Below are 27,424 nucleotides of genomic sequence, written 5' to 3' on the forward strand. Positions count from 1 at the left end.
GGTTATAGCAAATTTTTAATGGTGTATTTTTTTTAAGTTATTTTTAGGGATCTTTTCAAATCACATATGTGGTCAATACATTTTCAACTGGTGTGAAGGCATTTCAATTTTACAAGAGGGGTTTTTTGTTTTTTTTTTATTGGGGGGAAATGGTTTTACAGCTGGCACATTATTAAACTGTCAACCAGCTCAGACAGGTCTTCCTTGGGTATATTTTTTGGGGGTTGTTTCTCAAAACGTTTGTTGGCCTGCTTGAACATTGCCCAGATCATTTGAGCAGGGTGGTTTTTAAATCTTTAACTTTAGCTACTTAGAGGGGTTTGTGGGTCTAAGTATAAATTCTTTATACTTACAGATCCATCAGGGAACATTCAGGCAGCAGGGACCACCAGGACACCAAGGCAGTTTCCTGATGTATAGTAGCTTACAAGTGTCTTTATTTTTGCAGATACACCAGGGACCACCGAGACACCAGGGACCACTGAGCCATCCAGCCAGTTTCCTGATGTAAGTATTACAGACCACAAACCTTGGAATATCATTTGTATAGTAGCTTACAAGTGTCTTTATACTTGCAGATACACCAGGGACCACCGAACCGGCCGAAAATGTCTTCTTCTGGGAGCCCTCCTCCACAGCGTCAGCATAATGAGGTAAATACAATTTTTTGTTGTTGTTGTTGTTCTAGTTAAAATTTGTTAAACACTATATGCATTATGTTTTCACAGGAAGCTGAAGCAGCCGAGGGCCTCTCAGAAGGAGATGGAATGGGTGGAGAAATACAAGGAGCGGGCGCACAGAGTGTAAGTTGTGCCGGAACAGTCGCTTCACACATCACAGTGCACCCAACACATACAAAACCTTTCATCATACATCACAGTACACATACAACATATGCCTACATCCAACATAATTCTTTTTCCTTTTTATTAGTCTGCTGCACATGAAGGTCCTCCCAGCAGCTCCCAAAGTCGGCGTCGCAATCGCCGCCGCGATCAGCCAGCAGTGAGTTTTGTTTTGTTTTTTCTCTTGGTACTTTTGTGTTTCAGTGTACTAATGTTTTTTTTGTTTTTTTTTAACTCTTTTCACAGGATTCACAGCGTGCTCCCGACTCAGATGATGAAGCCGGACTAGATGTGGACCGCCTCATCGAGGAGGTCCACGAGCGGGAGCCGCTGTGGAATATGGCTGACCGCAGGCATGCTGATCAGTTTGTCACACGTCGGCTCTGGTTGGAAGTATGTCACAACGTTGTAGTCAACTGGGAGGACCTTGATCCAAGGCAGCAGACTCGAGAACGTAAGTAGTCTAATTTCAGTAATTTCTGGAGCAGGTCGGAATATGTTGTACTTAACTCATTTTTTTCATGTCATTCTTCTCTTTACAGGTGAAAGGGTTAGGAAGCGGTGGCGGTCACTCAGGGATCGCTTCAAGAGGGAGTTTAACAAGGAGATGCAGGCCCCGAGTGGCTCGAGAGGACGCCGGTCTCAATACAAATACAGCCGCGCCCTCTCATTCCTCCGGGCAACGATGCTGAGAAGAAGGTAAATATTCAACAGCCCATTGAATAATTCACCATGTTTACCTGTCTAACTTATTTGGTTTCAGTCAGGGCTTTTTCCTATCAATATATTAATTGTTTTTTTTCCTATTTCACAGCACCTTCTGTAGCCATCGGGAACCTGCATCTACCTTGGACCCCTCTGGAGCGATCTCTCAGGAGTCCGCCACTGTGGGCCACGTCGTTAGACCCCACCCCTCTGACCCCTCATCTGGCCCTTCCGGTACCTCTGCCCCATCCACTTTCTCTGCCCCATCCACTTTCTCTGCCCCATCCACTTCACCCGCTGCCAGCACTGGAGCCCCATCATTGCAGCCTTTGTTACTTGAAGCTGCTGGTGAAGAGTTAGCGTTCCCTTTACCCCACCCCTCTGATCCTGCCACCTCTAGACCACCATTAGGTTCGTGGCGGCAGCGACAAAGGGGTCAGGAAAGGAGCTATGCTCCTGAGGTCTTGCATCTGAATGCATCCTTTCAGAGCTCTTTCAAAATTTTGGGAGAGCAAGTGGCTGCTGGGTTCAACATGGTGCAAACACGCATCAGTGAACTCAGCAGTCGCTTGGATAGGATGCATTCAGATGCAAGGGATTCTCCAAATGACCTTTTTTTCCAATCAATGCTCAGGAGCATGGAAAAGCTGACTCTTGACCAGCAGATGCGGGTAATGAATAGCTGCCATGCTGCTCTAGTGCAGGTCATCACCCAAGCCACTCCAACTCCCATACCTCCCCACACAGCCACTGTCTCTTCTGCCATCCCTTTCCAAGCCACTTGCCGTTTCCCGACCCAGGCCCAATTCCCGACCCAGGCCCAATTCCCGACCCAGGCCCAATTCCCGACCCAGGCCCAATTCCCGACCCAGGCCCAATTCCCGACCCAGGCCCAATTCCCGACCCAGGCCCAATATCAAACGTCCTCCCCAGCGTTTTCTTCCCTGTCAAACTTTCCTTCCCCGTTTACTTTGCCACCTACACCAACACCACCCCCTGTCCAACCTGACCTTCCTGCTCAGCCTCATGTTTTTGCCCCCCCTTTCACTTCACATCAACCCCAACCCAGTAGGCTTTCTCCCCCCTATCGACGTGGTCCAACCTTCCAGCCCCTCCAGTAGTACCTCCACCCCACATTTTACAGAGTTATAAAAATTTTAAATGTTTTCTGTCTAAAAATAAACCTGTTGAACATTTTCTAAAAAATTCTTTAAAAAAAAAAAAAAGTTTACCCCAAAAAGGGGTAAAAAAAAATTGGTTTTGCACAAAAAGTTTTAGAAAAGTTATAATAAAAATGTTAAATAAAATTTTGTTTTGTTTCAAAACTATTTTGTTAAGTGTCTTTAACTATGATAAGAAACAAAAGGTACAAAAACATAACACACTTTTAAAAGGTATAACATATTAGGTTTATTAGAAAACATACCAAACTTTAGGGAACTAAGTAATAAAACTTGGTGTAAATAAAATCATAACACTTTGTACAGAAACATTCACAGAGACATCAAAGAAAGATCTCACACTATGTTGTCTTGCCATGGAATTCTGCCTTCAGGTGTCATGAAATACTCTGCAAAGTGGTCCCTCATTTTGGAAACCGAGCCTGCGGCCCCAACAGAGTTGCTTTGGTAATCCCACAAGGTTGTCTGAGAGTCCTCATCATCCATGGAAACAGGCTCCTGGGAAATCACATAATTATGCAGCACCACACAGGCCTTGACAACCTCATCCACAGTCTCTGTGTGCAGTTTTATGGCGGTTATCAGTACTCGCCACTTTGCGGTTAAAATGCCAAACGCGCACTTGACCGCTCGTCTTGCTCTCGTTCAGCGTTATTAAATACTCGTTTGGTTCGGGTCAAATCTCTACTTGCATACGGTTTTAGTAGGTGTGGTGACAGCTGGAATGCCTCATCACCAACACACACAAATGGCATAGGTGGTCCAGATGTTCCCGGGACTGGTCTTGCTGGTGGAAAATCATAGCTGTCTCCATACAGACAACGGCCCATCGGAGAAGTTTTGAAGACTTGCGAGTCGTTGGACCGGCCATAGGCTCCAATGTCCACAGCAATAAATTTACAGTTGGCATCCGCTATGGCCATGAGTACTATCGAAAAGTACTTTTTGTAATTAAAGTACTCTGAGCCAGATCCTGCCGGTTCTGAAATGCGGATATGTTTGCCATCTACGGCACCCAAGCAATTTGGGAAATGGCACAGTTTCTCAAAATGTTCAGCACTCTGCAGCCAGATGTCCATAGTCGGATTTGGAATGTATTCCTGATGCAAAGTATCCCAGAGTGCGCGGCAGGTCACTTTCACAATCCTGGAAATTGTTAATATTCCAAGGTGGAACTGGTAATGCAGTGAAGTTAGGGATTCTCCGGTAGCAAGGAATCTGTGAAAAACATATAAAAATCTTATTAAAAATTACAAACACCAACATTACATTTTGAAGAAATTTTCAAAAATATATATATTTTTTTACAGTTTTGATAAACGGCACTGTTTTAGTGCACATTTAAACCAGCATTTTTACATCTCTGCATTCCTGTTATGGAGCAGGTGTTAAACACTGTGGAATGGGCACAAACAATAAAAAAAATTGACATGCGGCAGAAAATGCAACGCAGTGTTTCAGCGCAGTATTTTCTGCAGCATGTTCACTGCTGATGTGGTTTTCCATTGGTTAAAACATGTTTACATGGCCTAAAATATGAACAATGGCAAAAAAAAATAAAATAACAAGTAGGCTTACCGCAGTGTCACCATCAGCCGCTCCGCCGGTGAGATGGAAAACCACATATGTGTCCTGCCTTCGGATCACCTCCCCAACTTGTTCCAGCAAAACATCAAAGTGTTCCTGCCTCATCTGAACATAATTAAAAAATGTATCCGGGTTCTCCCGCAACTCCATGTAGAGAGTAGAATACACGCCCCGGTTCATCCGCTGTGCGTTTATGGGATGTATCCATAGGCGTCGCTATTGAAGAATCCTCCGTCTTGCTGCTGCCTCCTCCCAAACTATTTCCAGCCTATTGGTCTCAAAAATAACATCAGTAACTACTATTTGCAATCCTCACAAGCACTCCTTCCATCTCTGCCACTTTCTCTAAACCCTGTCAAAGATGGGGTGTAAAAACAGTCAATATATAGTTTTCCCTATTTTCCAGTAGCCATTCACATTTGGGAGACTCCCATTTTTAGGCATGGAAAACGGATCCGTCATAAAAACGAATGAAACGTATGGTAAAAAACGGATGCAACGGATCCAGTTTTTCGGCGGATCCGTCGAAATACTGGATGCGTTGCATTCGTTTTTCACTATTTTTGACGCATCCGTCGATACGTCGTGCCGACGCATTGCGACGCATCTGAAAAGACGGAAGTGTGAAAGAAGCCTAACACTACATGAAAAAAGTTACATCTATGCCATGATGCGTCTCTAAGCTATGTGTAGATGATGGATCTAATGACTTCATGTCATGAATTTCTTGTTGTTTTCGATCTAAGGAATTATAATTACTGCACAATCTCTCCTGAAGCGGGGAGCACTAATACTTTTTTTTACCTTTTTAGTCAGGACTTCTATGAGCTCCAATGGTCCATCATAAATGAGTGCAACTCCAGTTTACTGCACTATGTTGAAAAGTTCTCTCTAAATGTCTAATATTTCTTAAAGGGCCACTGTCACCCCCCTCCAGCCGTTATAAACTAAAAGAGCCACCTTGTGCAGCAGTAATGCTGCATTCTAACAAGGTGGCTCTTTTAGTTTTTGGTTCAAGTATTCCCAAAATAAAGCATTTTGAAACTTAGCCAAAATACCTTTCGTTAGCCAGGGAGGCGGGTCCTCACTCCCCAGCTTGAACCGCTACTCTGCTGTCACTCCAATCTTGTGGGGCTTTCGGCGCCGCACCCTCAGCACTGTTTACGCTTCAAAACCGGCGCCTGCGCTGTGTACTACTGTGCTGCGCAGGCGCAGTAAGCTCTGGCCGTCTGACGTCCCAGCCAGGGTTGCAGACTGCGCCTGTGCGGGCAGTGCGGCCACCCACCTTTGGAATCCCAGCCCCGCACTGTGTTATGCATTATGCGCCTGCGCAGCACAGTAGTACACAGCGCAGGCGCCGGTTTTGAAGCGTAAACAGCGCTGAGGGGGCGGCGCCAAAAGCCCCAAAAGATTGGAGTGACGGCAGAGTAGCAGTTCAAGCTGGTGAGTTAGCCAAAATACCTGTCGTTAGCCAGGTCCTAAGTTTCAAAACGCTTTATTTTGGGAATACTTGAACCAAAAACTAAAAGAGCCACCTTGCTAGAATGCAGCATTACTGCTGCACAAGGTGGCTCTTTTAGTTTATAACGGCTGGATGAGGGTGACAGTGGCCTTTTAAAGAAATGCATCTGACAGAAAATATTGTCCACTATGGTAGTTTGGATTGCTGAGAGCTACCAGGTCACATAATATAATTACCCAGTCACAGTTTTTGTCTGCAGTAGTTATTGCACAAGATCCTCTCATTTAATCACTTTCTTCCTCACAAAGTTTTGTTCCTAACCAGACCCCATATTTCAGATAAGACATCAGTCACTTTATGTAGTAATAACTTTAAAATGCTTAACCTGATCCAAATGATTCTGAGATTGTTGGGTTTTATTCCATGACACATTTTACTTTTTGGTTGTGCTATCTTTAAGTCTTTGTTTAGAGTTTATTTATGGAAAAATCTGAAATTTGCCAAATATTTAAAATAATTAGAAAGGTCTAATATTGATTTTGCATGCCATTAAAACAAATAGTAATACAACACAAAATATTTAATAAATAGCACTTATCGTATTTCTACTTTATGTCCACAGCATCCTTTTATTTGTTAGGACTTGAAAAGGCTTTAAAAAATTGTCATATGTTCAAGGAGATTTACAAAATCTATTTTTCCAGGACATCCCTCCTGACAGCACCACCAGGAGGTAGTTCTTCGTGTCCTTGATAGGAATAGGAACACAGAAGAGGTTAAATAGCCCTTCTGGGTGTCGGGAGTCTGGTCGAGCAGGAGGCTCCCGGTACCAGCTGCATCCCATCTAGTGGGCACTGGGGCTGCGGAGGCCCTGTCTGGGTGGCAGGCTCCAGAATCACGCTGATACCCGAGAGGTTCCTCAGCGTCCGGTTGAGCTGTGCGCTCCCGGGGTCTGCCGTATCCCTCCCCAGGGGGCTCTTGGCAGCTTCTGGCCGGTGGTGCGCTCCCCTGGGTTCTTCCGGTGTGTCATTTCATCAGTGGGCGCACCAGTCATGCAGCTTCTGAGGGTGTGTCTGCCTGGCACCAGGACCAGGCCGGGAACATGGCGATGGATCCTGGCGTTTCAACTTCTGCCGGTGTGCATTCCAGTTGCAGCGTGCGCAGTACGGCCAGAGCAGTGCCGGAATTAACAGCAGCTGGGCTCTGAAAGATGACGATTCAGATGCCCTGAAGCTGGGTAAGGCTGACAGCACACCTGACTTGGTATGGAGAGTGCTAGCCGTTCTGACGTCCAGTCCTTAGAGCCATCCGTGGACCATGTGAGTAAGGCGTAGTAAGGTTTCTTAACTTGGCACCAGATCCAATAGCTACAGGGACCTTATTAATATAGTGTCTTTCAGGACAAAGACGCCTAGACGGTCCACCTCAGCAGCCAAAAGGAAGGCTAACAAATGTCCTTTATGCAATGCCAGATTCCCAGAGAGCTACGATAAAAAGCTCTGCGAAGGATATATTTCCAAATTATTTAAGGAAGAGCAAACCTCACTACTGGCCAGTATAAAAGCAATGATTAGGGAGGAGGTACAGGTGACATTTTCTGCCCTAATGCCGTCCCAATCACCCTGTCCTAAAAGACCCAGATGGGACTTGGACCCAATTTCAGAGGAAGGAGAGGTATCTGGCTATTCTGATCCAGACTCTGGAGAAGGCGAGGGTTCCTCAGTAGTGCTTCTGAAAAAACAAAAGATATTTGTTTTCCTCTGACAATACGGACTTGCTCCTGCAAGCCATTAGGGGCACCATGAAGATTGAGGACTCCACTGACTGTCCAGGATGAAATGTTTGGGGCTTGAGAATCCGTAAAAACAGGGTCTTTCCAGTTAATCATATAGCGGCAATGATACTGGAAGAGTGGGAGGACGTGTAGAAAAAGCTGGTGGTCCCAAGGGAGTTTAAGTACCGCCTTCCCTTTGATCCAAAAAAAACCGAGGTATGGGAAATGGTACAAAAAATTGACATACTTGTAGAAAGTGTCTGTAAGAAAACAGCCATTCCCTTTGAAGACTCTTCTGTCCTTAAGGATCTGATTGACAAAAGATCGGAGGACCTCCTTAAGAATGCCTGGGAATCGTCTGCAGCTATTATGAAGGCGAACATGCCACCTCGGTAGGCAGATCAATTAATCTATGGGTAGATTATCTGGAGAGTCATGTTAAAAGTAAGACTCCCAGGGAACAAATCCTGAAATCCCTACCTTTGCTGAAAATGGCAACCAACTTTATGGCAGATGCTTCAGCAGAGTTAGTCCGCTTTGCAGCAAGCATATATATCAGTTTTTAGACTACCATTGTCAGGAAAATTTAAGGATAGTAACACGGGTAGGTGAGTTCAAGGATGTGGAGGCCTGACAGTCTTGGAGGCCTACTGCTACAGGCAACACATATGAAGGAGACCCAACCAGGAGTGTTCACATTTCCAAAAATTATTGGGAGACAATACCAAAGTGGTATCAATTTCAGCACAATAGAAATAGTATAATAGGGACTGACAGGTCTTCCACTACACCCAATATAGCAGATGGACACCCAAATAGGAGTGTTCACATTTAAACAAATGAGGGCCTTACAACACAGAAGTGGCATCAATTTCACCACAGTAGAAATTGTATAATAGGAACCGACAGTTCTTCCACTCCACCCAATGCAGCAGATGGACACCTAGCAAGGAGTGTTCACATTTCCAAAAATTACTGGCAGACACCACAAAAGTGGCATCAATTTCACCACAGTATAGATAGTATAATAGGGACCGACAGGTCATGGACTGGATACCAAGTCAAAGAATAAGTTGTGCTCGATACCCTTCTCTGGCCTACACATATTCGGACCAGTCCTGGATGAGTTGCTTGAAAAAGCTTCGGATAAAAAGAAACGCTTCCTCAAAGAAAAACCAAGGAGAATGCTGTCGTTTCTGAGGACTCGCTATCATCCCAGCCAGAATTACAAGGGGAAGTCGGGCAGGTGAAGCTACCCCAAGGATGGCAAGGGTAGAGCTCTGGCTCCTTTCAAGACTGAGGACCAAGACCCTACAGACAATGGTGCCAGAGGCGTTGTGGGGAGACTCCAGCACTTCCTGTGAGGGTGGCAGGAAATTACCAAAAATCCATTGATTCTGCAGACAGTCACTCAGGGGTACGGGATAGAGTTCACCCACTTTCCTCCCAAAAGATACAGTCTAACCCCTACCAAGTCTCCAGTGGTCCACCAGAGACTATACAATAATTTATAGAATTGTGGGTAATAATTCAGGTGCCACATTCTCAACAATTCCATAGACATTATTCCAGTCTGTATTCCATAAAGATGCCAGGAGGGGAATACCGAACAATAATCAATCTGAAACCACTAAACTGATGGTTGGTCTACAAACAGTTCAAAATGGAGTCACTCAGGTTGGTCATACAGCTGATAAGAAAGGACTCCGTAATGAGCACGCTAGTAATAATTGGTGTGCTAATACGTAATAAGGTGTGCCTATTACCATGTAGCTATCCATACCTCGCTCCAAAAATACCTCAGGTTTGCGATGAACCAGGAGAAGGTGTTAGGTGTTGAGTCCCACCGCTGCACAGGGGAAATCTCGAACCATGTCCTCTGCGGTCTCCCATTCTCCAGCCGTAGCAGAGACGTCGTTCCCAGCGTCTGGTTCAAGCTGATACTGTGTGTCTGGTTACAGCTGCCGCTCCAGGTTCAGCCTTTGTATCCAGCATTGATCAGCGGCGAGCAGACGTTCCAGGGACTAAGGGTATGTTTCCACGTTCAGAAAACGCTGCGTCCAGATGTTACAGCATAGTGGAGGGGATTTTATCAAATCCCGTCTCCACTATGCGTGGTAACATGCACCCGGCGGCCCTGCGATTCCGGACATGCGGCGCGTCTTTTAAGATCGCGCATGTCCGTTTACCTTGCGGCGACGCTGCGCCGCCGCAAGGTAAATCACAGGGCCCTATGTGTGGGGTGCGATGATGCCGGATGTGTGCAATGAACACATCCGGCATCATCGCGTCACAGAAGGGGGCGGAGCGGGTTTGCCGCTCCATCCAAACCGCCGGCCATCCTGAAAGGACACATACCCTAAGTCCTGCTTTTCATGCACTGAGCATGCCTGTGGGATGATCTCATAGGAGGTCGGAGGTTGCATGCTCAGGTCCTGTAGCGGCTCCGATTGGACCACTAGGAAGGTCCCGAAAGGTTACATCTATAAAAGACTCACATGGCCGTTCGGCCATGCGCTAGTATAAACTTGCTAACGTGTGTGTGTGGATGTTGATGGATGAAAGCTCCGAATCGTTCCCATCCCTAGTGTTGTTGACTGTTCGAATGGTGGAAGCTACCTAGCGCCTGACAGTGCTATCCCGCACAGCTAACACGATACAGCGTCTAATAGCAGTGACCACCAGTGCGGCGCCGTGCACTAATAGAGCGCTTTCCTGGCCCAAGTCTGAGTGGTTAGTGGCGTCCGCCAGAGCGGCACTGCACGCACTCTTGTGCTGTAAATTATTAATTCTGCTAATCTCTGACACCCCAGTAGCGATGTAGAGCGCAAGAGGTCTAGAGGAACTCTTTCCCTGAGACTTGGGACAGAGTACTGTGACTCTTTGCTTGCACTCTTTGTGCGGTTCCGTGGCCCTGTAACGCAACAGGGTTTGCTTCCTTCATACTGGGTGAAGCTATCCCATAGTCCATCATTACTCAGCAGCAGGTCTGGTCTCTGCACGGTGAACCCCGGGCTGTGAACGCACCTTATACCATCCTTATAATTATTTGGTGCGTTCCGCTATCCCTAACATTATACTAGTGCCAGGGTCTGGCTAGTAATGGCGGATGAACAGCGACTGCAGCGGTACACCCAGCAGCTGGAGGGCAGATTGGCGGCTCTTGATCTCACAACCTCGGCTGTGGATGTTACCGCAGTAGCTGTTCAAGCTGCTAGCGTGGCTGCAGCTAGTTTGTCCACTGCCACCCCTGTAACGACCTTATCCCGCCTCCCGCTGCCAGATAGGTACTCTGGCGATAGCAAGTCATACAGGGGATTCATGAACCAGTGTGCGATACATCTTGAGCTCCTGGTTGCATGTTTCCCCTCAGAGCGGGCTAAAGTGGGATTCATTATATCTCTTTTGTCGGACAGGGCGTTGGAGTGGGCTACGCCGCTGTGGGAGCGCGACGTTCATGTGGTGCAGAGTGCTCCGCGGTTCCTGAGCACTCGGAAACAGGTCTTTTTGGGACCTCAAATCACCCATGGTACGGCGCTCCAACTGCTGGCACTGACACAGGGCTCCTCCTTGGTCAGCCATTTTTCCGCCCACTTCCGGACTTTAGCATCTGAGCTGGAGTGGCCGGATAAAGCCCTCATCCCTGTATTTTAGAGGGGGCTGACTGACCATGTGAAGGATGCTTTGGCCACTAGGGAGATTCCCGCCACACTGGAGCAGCTAATAGCGGTATCAACTCGCATTGACCTTTGTTTTAACGAGTGAAGGTTGAAGCGAGCCCAGTGTTGGCAGAGGTTTCAGCTGGCTCCCACCTTCATCATACCTCTGGAATCTCCGATCCAGGCGTCCAAGTCACATGAGGCCATGGAGATGTCACTAGAGTGATCTAAGTCCCGGACCGCTCGTGCACTCAAGAACTGTCATGTCTGCCAGCAGTCAGGACATCTTGCCTCCAGATGTCCCCAGTGGTCGGGAAAACGTCAGCATCTAGTGGTTTTAGGAGGAGGTACACTAGACACTGCGACGGTTTCCTCCAAACTGTCCTTCAAGGGGACAATTTCTATAGGCCCATCCACTCTTATGATAGAAGTTTGCATTTTATGTCATTTGCCTTTGCCCAACGGCACGCAATACCCCTGGTGATGCTCGCCAAACCTGTGACCATACGAGTGGGAAATGGGTCAACACTGCCCTCACAGATAACACACCAGACCATCCCATTTACTTTACCCATGTCTCCATCCCATCAGGAAATTATTTCCCTGCTAGTCGTTCCCAAGGGTATTGATGAGGTCCTGTTAGGGATACCATGGCTACGCTACCACTCTCCTCATATAGAGTGGCCCTCAGGGAGAATTCTGGGATGGAGTGAAACTTGTGAGGGTAGATGCCTGAGGGAGTGCGTTCAGGTTGCTACTACTGAAGTACCCGCAGATCTTTCCTCTCTCACCAAGCACTATTGGCCCTATGCAGACATGTTCTCCAAGAGGGCTGCGGAAACCCTTCCGCCTCACCGCCCCTATGACTGTCCTATTGACCTCTTGCCTGGTGCAGAGCCTCCCCAGGGTCGAGTCTCCTATCTTCCGGAGACGGAAGCGATGACCCAATACATCCAGGAGAATCTGGCAAGAGAATTCATTAGGAAGTCAGTGTCACCTGCAGGGGCGGGGTTCTTCGTGCAGAAGAAAGGAGAACTATGTCCATGCATAGATTACAGGGGTCTTAACGCCATCTGAGCTATTCGATAGGTTGCGGGGAGCGAGGGTATTTACTAAGCTCGATCTGCGGGGTGCTTACAACCTGATTCCCATCCGTGAAGGGGACGAATGGAAGACGGCATTTAACACCAGGGACGAGCACTATGAATACCTGGTGATGCCCTTCGAGCTCTGTAATGCTCCTGCCGTTTTCTAAGACTTTGTGAACATTTTCCGGAATATGCTCACCACCTCGGTCGTAGTCTATCTGGATGATATTCTCATCTACTCTCCAGATATAGACTCCCACTGGAGAGATGTTTGCAAAGTCTTCGACCTCTTACGGGCAAACTCCCTAAGTGCCAAGTTGGAGAAGTGTGTGTTTGAGCAGGAGTCATTGCCTTTCCTGGGCTATATCATCTCTGCCCGGGGATTGGCCATGGATCCTGCCAAGCTGCAGGCTGTGATGGACTGGCAGGAACCCCATTCTCAAAGCGGTGCAACGCTTTATGGGGTTCATTAATTATTATCACCAGTTCATTCCCCACTTCTCAACTTTGGTAGCTCCCTTGCTTGCCCTCACCAAGAAGGGAGCAAATCCCAATTTGTGGTGGGAGGTCTCTAATGCCTTTCTCTCTATTAAACTATAAACATAAGGGTGAATTACCTTGGGGAGATCAAAACATCCAACACCGCGGAGACACCATCACGTGTTTCTCAACGCAGTGATCCAGAACACTGCCCCCATCCCTAAAGGGAAATATGCAAATGCATGTAGAAAAGCCACGGAGACACTATCACGTGTTTCTCAACACAAGCAATGAATAGCCAGGTCTTTCACCGGGAAGGAACAACCACGGGAAGGGCAGCATCCAATAAAGGAAAACCACCTATGCCAAAACATGGTATCCATCCACAGACAGCTGTTTTGGTGTATTTGCCCCTCATCAGTGTGGAGTAGGAAACTGGCTATTAGGAGCAGTGCCTGGTAAAAAGACTATAAACATAAGGGTGAATGACCTCGGGGAGATCAAAACATCCAACACCGCGGAGACACCATCACGTGTTTCTCAATTCAGTGATCCAGAACACTGCCCCCATCCCTAAAGGGAAATATGCAAATGCATGTAGAAAAGCCGCGGAGACACCATCACGTGTTTCTCAACGCAAGCAATGAATAGCCAGGTCTTTCACCGGGAAGGAACAACCACAGGAAGGGCAGCATCCAATAAAGGAAAACCACCTATGCTCTCTATTAAGTCACACTTCCACTAGCGCTCCCATTTTACTTCGCCCCAATGTTGATAAACCATTTATCATGGAGGTGGATGCCTCTTCCGTTGGTGCTGGAGCAGTCCTCTTCCAGAAGGATGCTCAAGGTTGGAAGCATCCTTGCTTCTTCTCCAAGACCTTCCATCGGGACAGGGAGTTGCTAGCCATGAAGTTGGCCTTCTCGTAGTGGAGACACCTCCTGGAGGGGGCTTGTTTTCCCTTTCATGTTTGCACCGACCACAAAAATTTGGTGTATCTACATAGTGCCCAGCGGCTAAATTCTCGCCAGGCTAGATGGTCCCTGTTCTTCTCCCGGTTCCATCTCACCCTCCATTTTCTCTCTGGGGAGAAGAACATTTGTGTCGACGCTCTCCCGCTTCGTAGTGTCATCAGAGGAGGAGGAGCCTATGTCCCGGAACACAGCTAAATACTTCCGGGACATAGTGCGCGGGCGCATGCTCTGTAATGCTTTTCGGCTTTGCCTGCAGTAGGGCAAAGCATACTGCGCGTGCGCCACTGAAGACTGCATGGCGCACGCGCCAACTATGGCGCACGCATTCTCTTATTCACTAAAATATTGCGGAAAACAGGGATGGACGGGCTGGAGAAATGACGAGGATACGCCGCCCATCTGACCGGTAAAAACTCATTTTAATATCCCGCCAATTTGAGGTGACAGGTTCCCTTTAATCCTGTAGTCTATCGCCTGGCCCTTCCTCCACACCTTGGTATCACCGATACTTTTCATGTATCCACATGTCCTGGTTCTCTGAGTCACCTGCCGGGACATTTGGTTCATCCACAGATGATTATGAGGTGAACGCTATCATTGGATGCAAGGTGGTACGGGGCAAAAGGTACTATCTAGTGGACTGGAAGGGTTATGGTCCCGAGGACAGGACCTGTGAGCCTATTAAGCACATTCGGGCTCCTCAGCTCATTGCTGCCTTTGAGCATAGCGAGGCCCTAGGAGGGGGGTAATGTTAGGTGTCGAGTTCCCACCACTGCACAGGGGGAATCTCAAACCATGTCCTCTGTGGTCTCCCATTCTCCCGCCACAGTGGAGTCTGCTCAGCAGAGACGTCGGTCCCAGCATCTGGCTCAAGCTGATACTGTGCATCTTGTTACAGCTGCCGCTCCAGGTTCAGCCTTTGTAACCAGCATTGATCAGCGGCGAGCAGATGTTCCAGGGACTAAGTCCTGCTTTTCATGTACTGAGCATGCCCGTGGGATGATCTCTCATAGGAGATTGGAGGTCACATGCTCAGGTCCTGTAGCAGCTCCGATTGGACCACTAGGAAGATCCCGAAAGGTTACATCTATAAAAGGCTCACATGGCCGCTCGGCCATGCGCTAGTATAAACTTGCTAACGTGTGTGTGGATGTATGCCTGTCGATGGATGGATGAAGGCTCTGAATCATTCCCATCCCTAGTATTGTTGACTGTTCGTGAATGGTGGAAGCTACCTAGCGCCTGACAGTGCTATCCCGCACAGCTAACACACGATACAGCGTCTAATAGCAGTGACCGCCAGTGCAGCGTCGTGCACTAATAGAGCGCTTTCCTGGCCCAAGTCTGGGTGGTTAGTGGCATCCGCCAGAGCGGCACTGCACGCACTCTTGTGCTGTAAATTATTATTTCTACTAATTTCTGACACCCCAGTAGCGATGTAGAGCGCAAGAGGTCTAGAGGAACTCTTTCCCTGAGACTTGGGACAGAGTTCCATGACTCTTTGCGCCCTTTGTGCGGTACCGCAGCCCTGTTATTAAAAATCCATACGAGCCACTGGACCAAGCAGACCTAAGGTCTCTGTCGCTCAAAGCAGTCTTGCTAGTGACAATAACTTCAGCGAGGCGTATAGGCGAGATCCAGGCCCTTTCTATAAGGGACCCATATCTAAAATCCTAGAGAACTGTATTATCCTAAGACTGGATCCAGCATTTCTTCCCAAACTGGTTATTGACTTCCATGGAAGCCAAGAAATCGTGTTACCCACTTTCTGTCAAAACTACACTAATGAGAAAGAACTCTCTCTACTCCTTGGATGTAAGGAGGACAGTTTTACAATACTTAAAGCTCACAGAGAGCTGGAGAGTGGACTCAAACCTCTTCGTACTGATGGTCGGAAAGAACGGGGAAGAAAGCTTCAAAATCTACTTTAACTAGATGGATAAAGTCGACAATAGGCACAGCAATATGTCTCTGCTGCAAATTCTGCCAGAAAACCTCAGGGCTCACTCGCTGAATGCAATCTTGGCTTCATGGGCAGAGAGCACTAGGGCATCCATGGATAAAATCTGCAGAGCTGCAACTTGGTCAAATTTAAATACTTTTTGCAGACATTAGTTGGACGTTCTGTCAAATCAACGTACGGCCTTTGGGAGGAAAGTCCACCAAGCAGTAATCCCACCCTAGTAGGAGTTATTTGGTATTTCTCCTGGTTGTGCTGTCAGGAGGGACATCATGGAAAGTAGGAATTAGTTCTACTGGTAATGGTGTTTCCAGGAGTCCATCATGACAGCACCCCTTATATAGCCTCCCTTGGATTTCCTGTCTATGTGATATGAACATGTGTAGAGCGGAAGTTCAATAAAGTAGTTGTTGCATCCATCCTGGTGTGGGAAAATCACTGAAGGGTGGTGGTGAGGAGGGGCTATTTAACCTCCTCTGTGTTCCTGTCCCTATCAAAGTTACGAAGGACTACTTCTTGGTAGGACTAATTCCTACTTTTGGAGAACAAATCACTTTTGGAGTTACTTGGAGGGCCTATGTTTTAAAAAAATTACTCTCATAGTAGCAAAAAAAACACTTTTTAGGTGTACCACAATAAATGTTGATGTAACACCAATTTTTTCAATTTTACCAAATGCAGTCCATTTTTTTTTTATTTTGCAGCTTCTCCTAAATAGCACAATATCATACTTTCTGGGCACATGGCAGGGCTCAGTAGCAAAGGAGAGCCATTGGTCTCTGGGGATGCAGGTTTTGTAGAATAGATGTGGGCCTCATTTGCAGATCCCCTAAGGTCTCAGAACAGGGAAAAAAGGAGAGAATTGCATAAAATTGACTCAGTTTCCCTCACTGAATTCATCTTCAGGAGCAGTGGCTATTTTGACTCCATAGGTATTCTCTGGAAACTAGCACACAGTGAATGTTGGAGAATGACAATTGCAAATATGCCATTTTAGTAACCAATAAGAGGTGCCCAGCTTGTGCTTCTGAAGGCACACACACTGTAAATGTTTAAGTGGGTTCTTCCCGTCACTGCAATGCCAAACATGTGGACACTAACAGTTTTTGGGCACACTGTAAGGTTCAGAAGCGAGGGGGACATTTGGTATTGGAAACTCAGAATTTGCTGGATTTGGTTACGGAACCCATGTTGCTTTTCAAGGTCTACTGTTAGATTTTTAACTGTTTTTGTCCTAGTAAATAATTCAATTTTGCTACATAACTTGCAATTTCTTTGGGTATTATAGAAATGCTATAAAATTATAATTCATCATATTTTATTTAAATAATCATCTTTATTCTTGACAGATGACTGCATAAGGAGATCAGAGGGACAATTGGCATCTTCAATTTCTAAATTAGATTACCTTGATATCAATCAAGATATAACTGACGTCTATACCACTAGTCCAGATATATCCTCATCCTTTCACAGCAAAGATCTGTTGTCTCATCCTTTTAAACAAGTCCCATCTTCTGATTCATCACAGACTATTAAGAAAAGTAAAAGTCACAAAAGAGGAGATAAATATCAGAGTGCTCTTACAGCAAACAAGCCATTTTCAAGTTTAGAATATGATAAACGTTTTTCCCTCAAAACATCTTTTGTTACACATCAGAGAAGTCACACAGGGGTGAAGCCATTGGCATGTTCAAAATCTGAGAAATGTGTTGCAGATAAATCAACTCTTGCTATACATCAGAGAATTCACACAGTGGATAAGCCATATTCTTGTTCTGAATGTGGGAGATGTTTAACAGCTAGGTCAAGTTTTATTAGACATCAGAGAATACACACTAGGGAGAAGCCATTTGCATGTTCACAATGTGAAAAATGTTTTGCAGATAAATCAACTCTTGTTATACATCAGAGAATTCATACAGCGGATAAGCCATATTCTTGTTCAGAATGTGGGAGATGTTTTACAGCTAGGTCAAGTTTTATGAGACATCAGAGAGTACACACAGGGGAGAAGCCCTTTGCATGTTCAGAATGTGGGAGATGTTTTACAGATAGGTCAAGTTTTATGAGACATCAGAGAATACACACAGGGGAGAAGCCATTTTCATGTTCGGAATGTGGGAGATGTTTTACAGGTAGGTCAAATTTTCTTCAACATCAGAGAACTCACACAGGGGAGAAGCCATTTTCATGTTCAGAATGTGGGAAATGTTTTGCATATAAAAAGCTTCTTGTTATACATCGGAGATGTCACACAGGGGAAAAGCCATTTTCATGTTTAGAATGTGGGAAATGTTTTGCACATAAAGAGCATCTTGTTAGACATCAGAGAATACACACAGGAGAGAAGCCATTTGCATGTTCAAAATGTGAGAAATGTTTTAAACTTAAATCATATCTTGTTTCACATGAGAATATGCACACAGGTGAGAAGCCATTTTCTTGTTCAGAATGTGGGAAATGTTTTGCAGAAAAATCATGTCTTGTTGTACATCAGAAAATTCACACAGGGGAGAAACCATTTTCATGTTCAGAATGTGGGAAATGTTTTGCATATAAATCAATTCTTGTTAAACATGAGAGAACTCACACAGGGGAGAAGCCTTTTTCTTGCTTAGAATGTGAAAAATGTTTTGCTAAGAAATCATATCTTGTTGAACATCAGATAACTCACACAGGGGAGAAGCCATTTGCATGCTCAGAATGTGACATATGTTTTGCTAAGAAATCATATCTTGTTAAACATCAGAGAACTCACACAGGGGAGAAGCCATTTGCATGTTCAGAATGTGAGAAATGTTTTGCAGATAAATCAAGTCTTGTTTCACATGAGAAAATACACACAGGGGTGAAGCCATTTTCATGTTCAGAATGTAGACAATGTTTTGCACATAAATCACAACTTGTCATACATCAGATAATTCACACAGGGGCACCGCCATTTTCATGTTCAGAATGTGGGAAATGTTTTGCATGTAAATCACAGCTTGTCTCACATCAGAGAGTTCACACAGGGGAGAAGCCATTTTCATGTTCAGAATGTGGGAAATGTTTTAAAACCAAAAAGAACCTTACCAGACATCAAATATTGCACAAAGGGAGAAGTCAGTCCCATACCTAGAAGGTGGGAAATATTTTACTTGATAATCATATTTTGTTGACCACAAAATAAAATTCACACAGGAAGAAATCATATATTTTTGACAAACTGTACAAGAAAACAGAAGAGTCAAAGTAATGTCAAATAAGTAAACGAAAAAACAAGTTAGAACTCACACTAAAATAAAAACATATGCAGTTACTAATATACATGCTATATAAAAAGCAAATTAAATGCAATATTCCAAGTTCACTGAGTATGTCTCAGTTATATATACATGATGTAGGACCCTCACGTGCCTCCTCTCTCTTGGACGCTGTTTGCATGGTCACCTGCGACACCTCATTGTTTAATAATGTTCATACGCTGTGATGTCATGTACTGTAATGTGAAATGTAATGTTTATATACTGTATGTCATGTATTACATATAGGATTACGGCTAGAATAGGATCTTGCATAATATAGGATTATAGGAGTTAGGATAGAAGAAGGCACATTAGAAGTAAAGGATTAGGATAGCATAGTAGAGTCAGTGGCAGACAGGCAACACAGGGGTTAAACAAATGCGAGGCACAGTACAGAGCAGGAAAGCTTAGGACTGGAGCTTCCTGATTAGAGGCAGAAGCCCAGGCAGCCTGCCCAAGGGCAGGTTGTGTGAGCAGTAGTAGTAGAACAAACAGAGTTGCAGGCCGTGGGGATAAAGCTGTTGCAGTAAGGGGCCGGAGGGGAATAGTGCAGACGGGCACCAGCTCGACAGGACCATCCCCAAGAAGGATCCCTGGTCTATGACCCAGGCGGGAGCAGCTGTGATAGCATTCCCTACACCTCTTCCCACTGGAGCCGGACGAGGGGCTGATGAGGAGCTTATGATGGGGAAAATACATATGGGACATGGACTGTATAGAGATAAGGCCAGGATTGCCAAGAAAATGGAAGCTAATAGGAAGAATAGGGCCTGTCCGGATGACATGGAAAGATATGACAGCTCTGTGTTTGACTTGTGCTGCCAAAGCGACGAGTGCCTCAATGTTAAGTAAAGTTGAATTGTTGAACAAGAACATGTAGTCTGGAGTGATATGTGGGACTCATGCCTCTGAATGTGGAGTGACAGAGACCGAAGGGACTCCAGCAACTAAAGTGAGTACACTGCTGCAAGCACCACAGACAGGACTTTGTTTTATATCTGTGGGGCACCAGAGTGTGGGAATACTACAGCCCATTGCCACGACTACCACCCTGGCCGCCTTACAACTACTGTATGTGGACAAGAGTATTCCTACACCTCCCCATAAACCTCCCAAAAAGTAACCAACATTTCCTCCTCCCTCTTCTTCCTAACTCCCAATCTCCCATTCATTAGTCTAAATCCACAATCTCCGTGTGTGAACAAATATCTTTAACTTTTCAATATCACAATAATAAACATGTTCATATTTCAAATTACTATTTACATATATGATCCATCGCCTTAATTCTGCCATCGTCTTCATGCAGTGGCGACACTGCTCTTATTTGCATATATGATCCATTTCTTCTTTGTTGGAATGTCTGGTGTAATCCATTCCAATTAAATAAGATGTCGTCCTCTCTCCATGTCCCTTATTACAATGACATACAGACCATACAAGGTCCTCATATTTAGGCAGTTTCTATTCTCATTCACTCTTTATATGATCGAGATCAGTAAGTCTCATTATACCGAGTAGAGAAGCTCCAGTGTCATAGACCCCGTCTGGTACTAACAGGCTGGAGGCCAGGCCTGGAGCATCCAGCCACAGGGCCCAGATAGCGTTTATTATAGATTAAGCCATTTTCTCAATCAGTCCTGTAGTAATGACTTTGTTAATCACATTTTGTAGGAGCGTTCATATGTCTACAAATACCTGAAGGGATGTCACAGTATAGAGGGATTATCCTTTTTCTCATTTGTACATGGAAACTTGAGAAGCAATGGGATTGAAAGGAAAAATATACAGATTAGATATTAGAAAAAAAAATTACAGTGAGGGTGATCAATGAGTAGAACAGATAGAGATAGTAACCACAGCACTCAAGGCTCCTTGGGGGTGCACAAGTCAGGTATCCAACCCGTCAGTCAATAGCAATAAATCACTTGGCACTCGGAAGTTTTTTCAAGATGAAATTGAATGTGGCGCTGGGCTGCACGAGTTACGGTGAATCCCGGGATTCACAGTAACCCCTGCAGCCCAGTGCCACATACTTGGAGACATAAGCGCCACTTCCCTTGCGATTTAATCTCTCAGCTACGGCGTATATTCCTTACTCCTCCAGGACCATAAAGGCACAACTTCCCGGGTATTATCTTGCGCTGGCTCATTGGGCCGATATAGCTTGCAGTTTGGCTTCCAGAACATCAAAAGTGTTTCAGATGAAGGTCTTGGGATTAGACCGAAAACGTTTAAACATTTGAACTGGATGCACAATAATAAACAAAATATTCAATTTCATCTTGAAAAAACTTCCGAGTGCCAAGTGATTTATTGCCAATGAGTAGAACAGGTTTCCACGAGAGGTGGTGAGTTGTCCTTCAATTGAAGTCTTCAATCAGAGGCTGGACAGACATCTGTCTGAGATGATTTAGTGAATCCTGCTTTGAGCAGGTGGTTGGTCATGGCGACACTTGAGGTCCCTTACAACTCTAACATTCCATGATTCTATGAACTCATCTAAATGTTATCAATGTACAGTTAAGTCCATATATATTTGGACAGACAACATTTTTCTAATTTTGATTATAGACATTACCACAATGATTTTTAAACAAAACAATTCAGATGCAGTTGAAGTTCAGACTTTCAGCTTTCATTTGAGGGTATCCACATTAAAATTGGATGAAGGGTTTAGGAGTTTCAGCTCCTTAACATGTGCCACCCTGTTTTTAAAGGGACCAAAAGTAATTGGACAGATTCAATAATTTTAAATAAAATGTTCATTTTTAGTACTTGGTTGAAAACCCTTTGTTGGCAATGACTGCCTGAAGTCTTGAACTCATGGACATCACCAGACGCTGTGTTTCCTCCTTTTTGATGCTCTGCCAGGCCTTCACTGTGGTGGTTTTCAGTTGCTGTTTGTTTGTGGGCCTTTCGGTCTGAAGTTTAGTCTTTAACAAGTGAAATGCATGCTCAATTGGGTTGAGATCAGGTGTCTGACTTAGCCATTCAAGAACATTCCACTTCTTTGCTTTAATAAACTCCTGGGTTGCTTTGGCTTTATGTTTTGGGTCATTGTCCATCTGTAGTATGAAACGACGACCTATCAGTTTTGCTGCATTTGGCTGGATCTGAGCACACAGTATGTCTCTGAATACCTCAGAATTAATTCGGCTGCTTCTGTCCTGTGTCACATCATCAATAATCACTAGTGACCCAGTGCCACTGGCAGCCATGCATGCCCAAGCCATCACACTGCCTCTGCTGGGTTTTACAGATGATGTGGTATGCTTTGGATCATGAGCTGTACCAAGCCTTCGCCATACTTCTCTCTTTCCATCATTCTGGTAGAGGTTGATCTTGGATTCATCTGTCCAAAGAATGTTATTCCAGAGCTGTGATGGATTTTTTAGATTTTTTTTAGCAAAGTCCAGTCTAGCCTTTTTTATTCTTGATGCTTATGAGTGGCTTGCACCGTGCAGTGAACCCTCTATTTACTTTCATGCAGTCTTCTCTTTATGGTAGATTTGGATTTTGATACGCCGACCTCCTGGAGAGTGTTGTTCACTTGGTTGGCTGTTGTGAAGGGATTTCTCTTCACCATGGAGATTATTCTGCGATCATCCACCACTGTTGTCTTACGTGGGCGTCCAAGTCTTTTTGCATTGATGAGTTCACCAGTGCTTTCTTTCTCAGGATGTACCAAACTGTAGATTTTGCCACTCCTAATATTTTAGCTATTTCTCGGATGGTTTTTTTCTGTTTTCGCAGCTTAAGGATGGCTTGTTTCACCTGCATGGAGAGCTCCTTTGACCGCATGTTTACTTCACAGCAAAACCTTCCAAATGCCAGCACCACATCTCAAATCAACTCCAGGCCTTTTATCTGCTTAATTGAGAATGACATAACGAAGGGATTGCCCACACCTGTCCATGAAATAGCCTTGGAGTCAATTGTCCAATTACTTTTGGTCCCTTTTAAAACAGGGTGGCACATGTTAAGGAGCTGAAACTCCTAAACCCTTCATCCAATTTTAATGTGGATACCCTCAAATGAAAGCTGAGAGTCTGAACTTCAACTGCATCTGAATTGTTTTGTTTAAAATTCATTGTGGTAATGTCTATAACCAAATTTAGAAAATGTCTCTGTCCAAATATATATAGACCTAACTGTATATAAAAGAAACAATAAACATCCTACCGTAGGTTTACCATGTCAGTTCTTATACCTTATGAAAAACCATGGTGTCTCTGACCTGCAGATTACGATTTTACAATTGTAATACCCTTACTCCATAAAATCCTGTTTTGTATATCAAACAACAAATAGGACAAAATAACTATAAACTTCAGTGTGCATAGCTGTTCAACCCCCCAAAGTCAGTACTCCGTAGAGCCTCTTTTTGCAGCAATTACAGCTGCTAGTCGCTTTGATAAGTATGAGCTTTCCACATCTTGCCACTTGGATTTTTGCCCATTTCTTACAGCAAAACTGCTGAAAGCTCCTTTAAATTAGATGGTTCCCTCTGGTGAACAGCAATCTTCAAGTCTGACGACAGATTCTCAATTGGAGTAATGTTTGGGTTTTGACTGGGCCATTTACATACATGAATATGGTTTGACCTAAACCATCCATTGTAGCAGATCAAATATGCTGATTTTCTGTCATTTAAAGCCACTATTACGATGTTTTAGAGAATAAATTTTGAGGTCCTTATCTAAGGTATGTCCATCTCCCCTATGTATATTATTAGACGTACATCTCCATCACTTTAATTGTATAGTACTTATTGTCATTTTTATTAACGTAATAACTTTATTATTTTTTATTAGTCTTATGATCATGATGCATTTAATTTTGTTTATAATGTTATGACTGCTAAAGCAAATTTACACAGGTAACGTACAAACCAAGGAGACAAATACCTGTACCTGACAGGTCACTGTTAATAAGTTAAACTCTTCTCTTCCCCTGATCTGGCCCTGCCTGACCACGGAGGTTGGCACCCTAAGATAACGCAATGGCGCCACCACTAGATGGCGGCTTACCCTTAATTTCCTTAGCAGCTCCTAGGATAACTAGTGTAGCAGTTCCCAAAGGAATAAAACAATTGCACACAAAGCAACTGTGATCAACACAAACTACAGCCAATTGAATAAATCCAACAGTCTATCACAATGAGGATCCACCAGTAGGAGATGTTATTTAAAACAGCATCCAAAAGGTGATACTGTTTATCTGCACTAAATTAAAAACACGTGTTACCCAAAACCCACAGAAACAAAGAAAACAACTAAAACGCCCAAAGACTGTTTATCTCTTGGGGCTCAGCGTAAAGAGATACTGGCCACAGAATGATGGATTCAACTCCAGAAGCATGACATGAGGGTGGCCAATCACAGTAATGAACATTACTGTGTATGGCAGGCAATCCCAGCATGTTTAGTGGCTAACAGGCACAAAACATGCAGGGTGGGGACGCAAGCATGGCACTTGAACACCTGCGATATTCCTCGATTGAGTAACGAGCGTACCCGAACACCCCGATGCTTGATCAAGTATCCAGCAATGGCTAGCACGTTCGCTCATCAGTACTACTCATCTCCCAATTCCTGATCCAGATAACCCCAGGGCACAGCACCGACCTCCTGGATCAGTTTCCCAAGTCTGGAAAAAGCAAGTCTGGAAATGTGGATCTGGGCCAGGGGTCCGGTGCTATAGATGTCTGAGGGGCTGTTATCTGCGATATAAGCTGCACATTGTAATGGAGACATTCTGAGGACAGATTATTCCAGAAGTAGAAGTTTTTATCTTTTTAGACAATGCAACTGTATTTTAGTTTATATTGTTTCACTTTATAATTTTAATGACACCTTTCTAGGACAGCAGTGTTACGCCTCGGTTGTCATGACGATATATTGGGATGTGTTGATGGGAGCAAATATAATAAAAACTGATGACTTGGAGTTTGGAGAGCTGGTATTTGTTACCATTTTTCAGTTGCCCATTAAAAGCATCAACTACTGAAGACTCAGTTTTGATGATTTTTCTATCTACTGGACAACATTATACAAATATATATTTTTCCTGTCAGATAATATGGAGGAGGCTCTATTTCTGCCTCAAAATAATGGATGCTGTCTTTCAGTTACCTCAGCTATAGAAGATATCTTCTCTGTCTTCATCAGGAATGGGGAATGTTCTCTTTCTGTTTTGCTAAAACTGATTTTTAGGGTGTTATCCCTGCCTGTCAGTGTGATACTAATAGCCCTAAACACATAAAATAACTTGGCATAATGATAATTTGTCCAACAGCTATCTCTTGTGACTGCCCCACAACACAAGCATTCATACAGGCGGCTAGTGGTGATATAGTTCATGACCGACTCTGACCAAATATGGTTATAGAGCCTGTGTAAATGCTGTTCACTTGGGTGTATGGTGAGTTAACACAAGAACCATTTCCATTTAAAAGTCCATGCTTGTTTATTGGTTCACATAAACCATACCACAAGCAAAGGAAAATAAACGGCCTTTCAGTGCAAAACAAAGTAAAGAGTTCTCAACAAAGTCATTTGAGAGATAGTCCAAGACACAGGCTGGATAACATCCAGCATACTGGCTCAGTCTGGAGTCATCACACAGGGATTGACTCTCTGGCGCCACCACTTACCCCAGGTCAGTCAGGGAACTACACCCAGGGCAAATAGTCATCGGAGAGGCTTCCCTTATAGGTACGAGTTAATAAGGAGCTCTCAGAGAGGGGGGGATATATATCACCAGTTTAGGCTGGGGATATATATGTAAACTTCCCGGCCATCACTGTCAGAGTTTCTCACTAACACAGTACGGTATGCTGCCACCAGTTCCTCGTTAGATATAAGCCCCGTCTGACAACAGGCTTATATTGGGTCAGAAACCAACCCTGGGATAGCGTATAATAACCAACCGAGCGTGCAGACATGGGGATTCGTGAATCGAGATAAAAGAGCAGCTCAAGATTAATTTTGTATTTAATTGCCGAAAGGGATATATATATATATATATATATATATATATATATATATATATATATATATATATATATATATATGCAAAAAACAATATACAAGTATACAGTCAGCAACCCTGGGTAGAGCCTGCCTCCCCTTGACTTCCACACAAGTTGCCAAGTCAAGTGGACCAACCTGGTCTGGCATCCCGGAATCGGGACCTCCTGCCCTGGGGCCTTGCCTGGAAGCTTCACCTCTCCTGTGACAGCCCCAACCCTATTGGCACGTGCCCCTTCCTGCAGCTGCGCAGAACCCAGCAGTCTGCACTCATCTAGGGGCCCTACAATCCCTGCAGCAGTCCCTCCCATCAACTCTGGTTCTGTCCTTACAGCTACCTGCCCCCATTTCTCCCTCCAGAGCAGGCTGTCTCATCATACCTAGGGGCATTCTCACACCTTCCTGTGTCCTCTGGCTTTGTCTCATCTGAGCGCTGCAGGTGTCCTGTCAGTACAGGAGTGACTCTCAGATCCCACTTCCCCCTTTAATGCAGGAAGTATAGGCAATACATTTACAACATCACTAGCAGTAGACAAATCAAGACACAGTGGGGGATCAGAAGTTGCTGTCTCAGTAGCCACATACTGTGACACTAGCTGCTCCAAGTCTGTCCCAAGTAAAACATTCACGGGAATATTCGCCAACACTCCCACCTCTCTCATTCCCCTCCCAGTGCCCCAGTCCAAATAGATCTTGGTGACGGGCAGCGTCGGTTCGACACCTAATCCTAGAGACGGTGAGGGTTTTTCTGGGTATCAAGTCCTGGGGGGACACCATCTGAGGCCGCACGAGGGACATCTCGGCACCAGTGTCCTGCAGTCCCATAGCAGTGGCATGGTTTATGGTGATGTGCTGGAAATTGTTACAGGACCTCCCACCACCCACACATGTCAGGTTACGGTTTTGGGATTAAAGATGGGGCGCTGGGGACACATGGCCCTGAAATTTCTGGGTTGGTTGCAGAGGTGACACCTCAGACGTGTCACTTATTTTGCACCCAGATTGAGTACTTGGGACATGTCATCTCTGCAGAGGGGGTGAGACCGTCCCATGAGAAAAATTCCACAGTACAAGATTGGCTTACCCCGAAAACCGTGAAAGATGTATGGGCTTTCCTGGGGCTCACCGGGTATTATCGGCGATTCATATAGAATATTACTTGCATTGTGAACACGTTACTAGAACTGTTGAAAGGGGTGCAACCTGGTGCAAAGAACAGGACTATTCCATGGGGAGAATGCCAGGAGAAAGTTTCGAGCCTTGAAGGTGGCTTTGACTGAAGCGCCAGTGCTTATGCAGACTGCTCCCAGCCGTTTATTCTCCACACCGATGGAAGCCTGCATGGACTTGGAGCAGAGTTGTCTCAGATCCAAGACTGAAAAAAG

The 27,424-nt window shown here is 44.9% G+C and overlaps 2 protein-coding genes across 4 annotated transcripts in view; both read left to right on the top strand.

The window, feature by feature from the left end:
- The window catches only part of LOC143767453 (uncharacterized), an 80,509-nt gene extending 59,933 nt beyond the window's left edge, over positions 1-20,576 (top strand). For 2 of the 3 annotated variants that reach the window (XM_077255793.1, XM_077255794.1), the window contains exon 11: positions 17,065-20,576. In XM_077255793.1, the coding sequence (XP_077111908.1) occupies positions 17,065-18,839 (1,775 nt within the window). In that variant the 3' untranslated portion in view covers positions 18,840-20,576. Of the gene's footprint in view, positions 1-448; positions 508-578; positions 654-728; positions 804-933; positions 1,006-1,091; positions 1,300-1,387; positions 1,545-1,659; positions 2,757-17,064 lie in introns of those variants that run through there. The other variant, XM_077255795.1, reaches the window with a different exon arrangement.
- The window catches only part of LOC143767471 (uncharacterized), a 432,524-nt gene that overhangs the window by 151,695 nt on the left and 253,405 nt on the right, over positions 1-27,424 (top strand). The gene's annotated exons all lie outside the window — the stretch shown is intronic.

The sequence above is a fragment of the Ranitomeya variabilis genome, chromosome 4, assembly GCF_051348905.1.
Source record: "Ranitomeya variabilis isolate aRanVar5 chromosome 4, aRanVar5.hap1, whole genome shotgun sequence".
Taxonomy (NCBI): Eukaryota; Metazoa; Chordata; class Amphibia; order Anura; family Dendrobatidae; genus Ranitomeya; species Ranitomeya variabilis.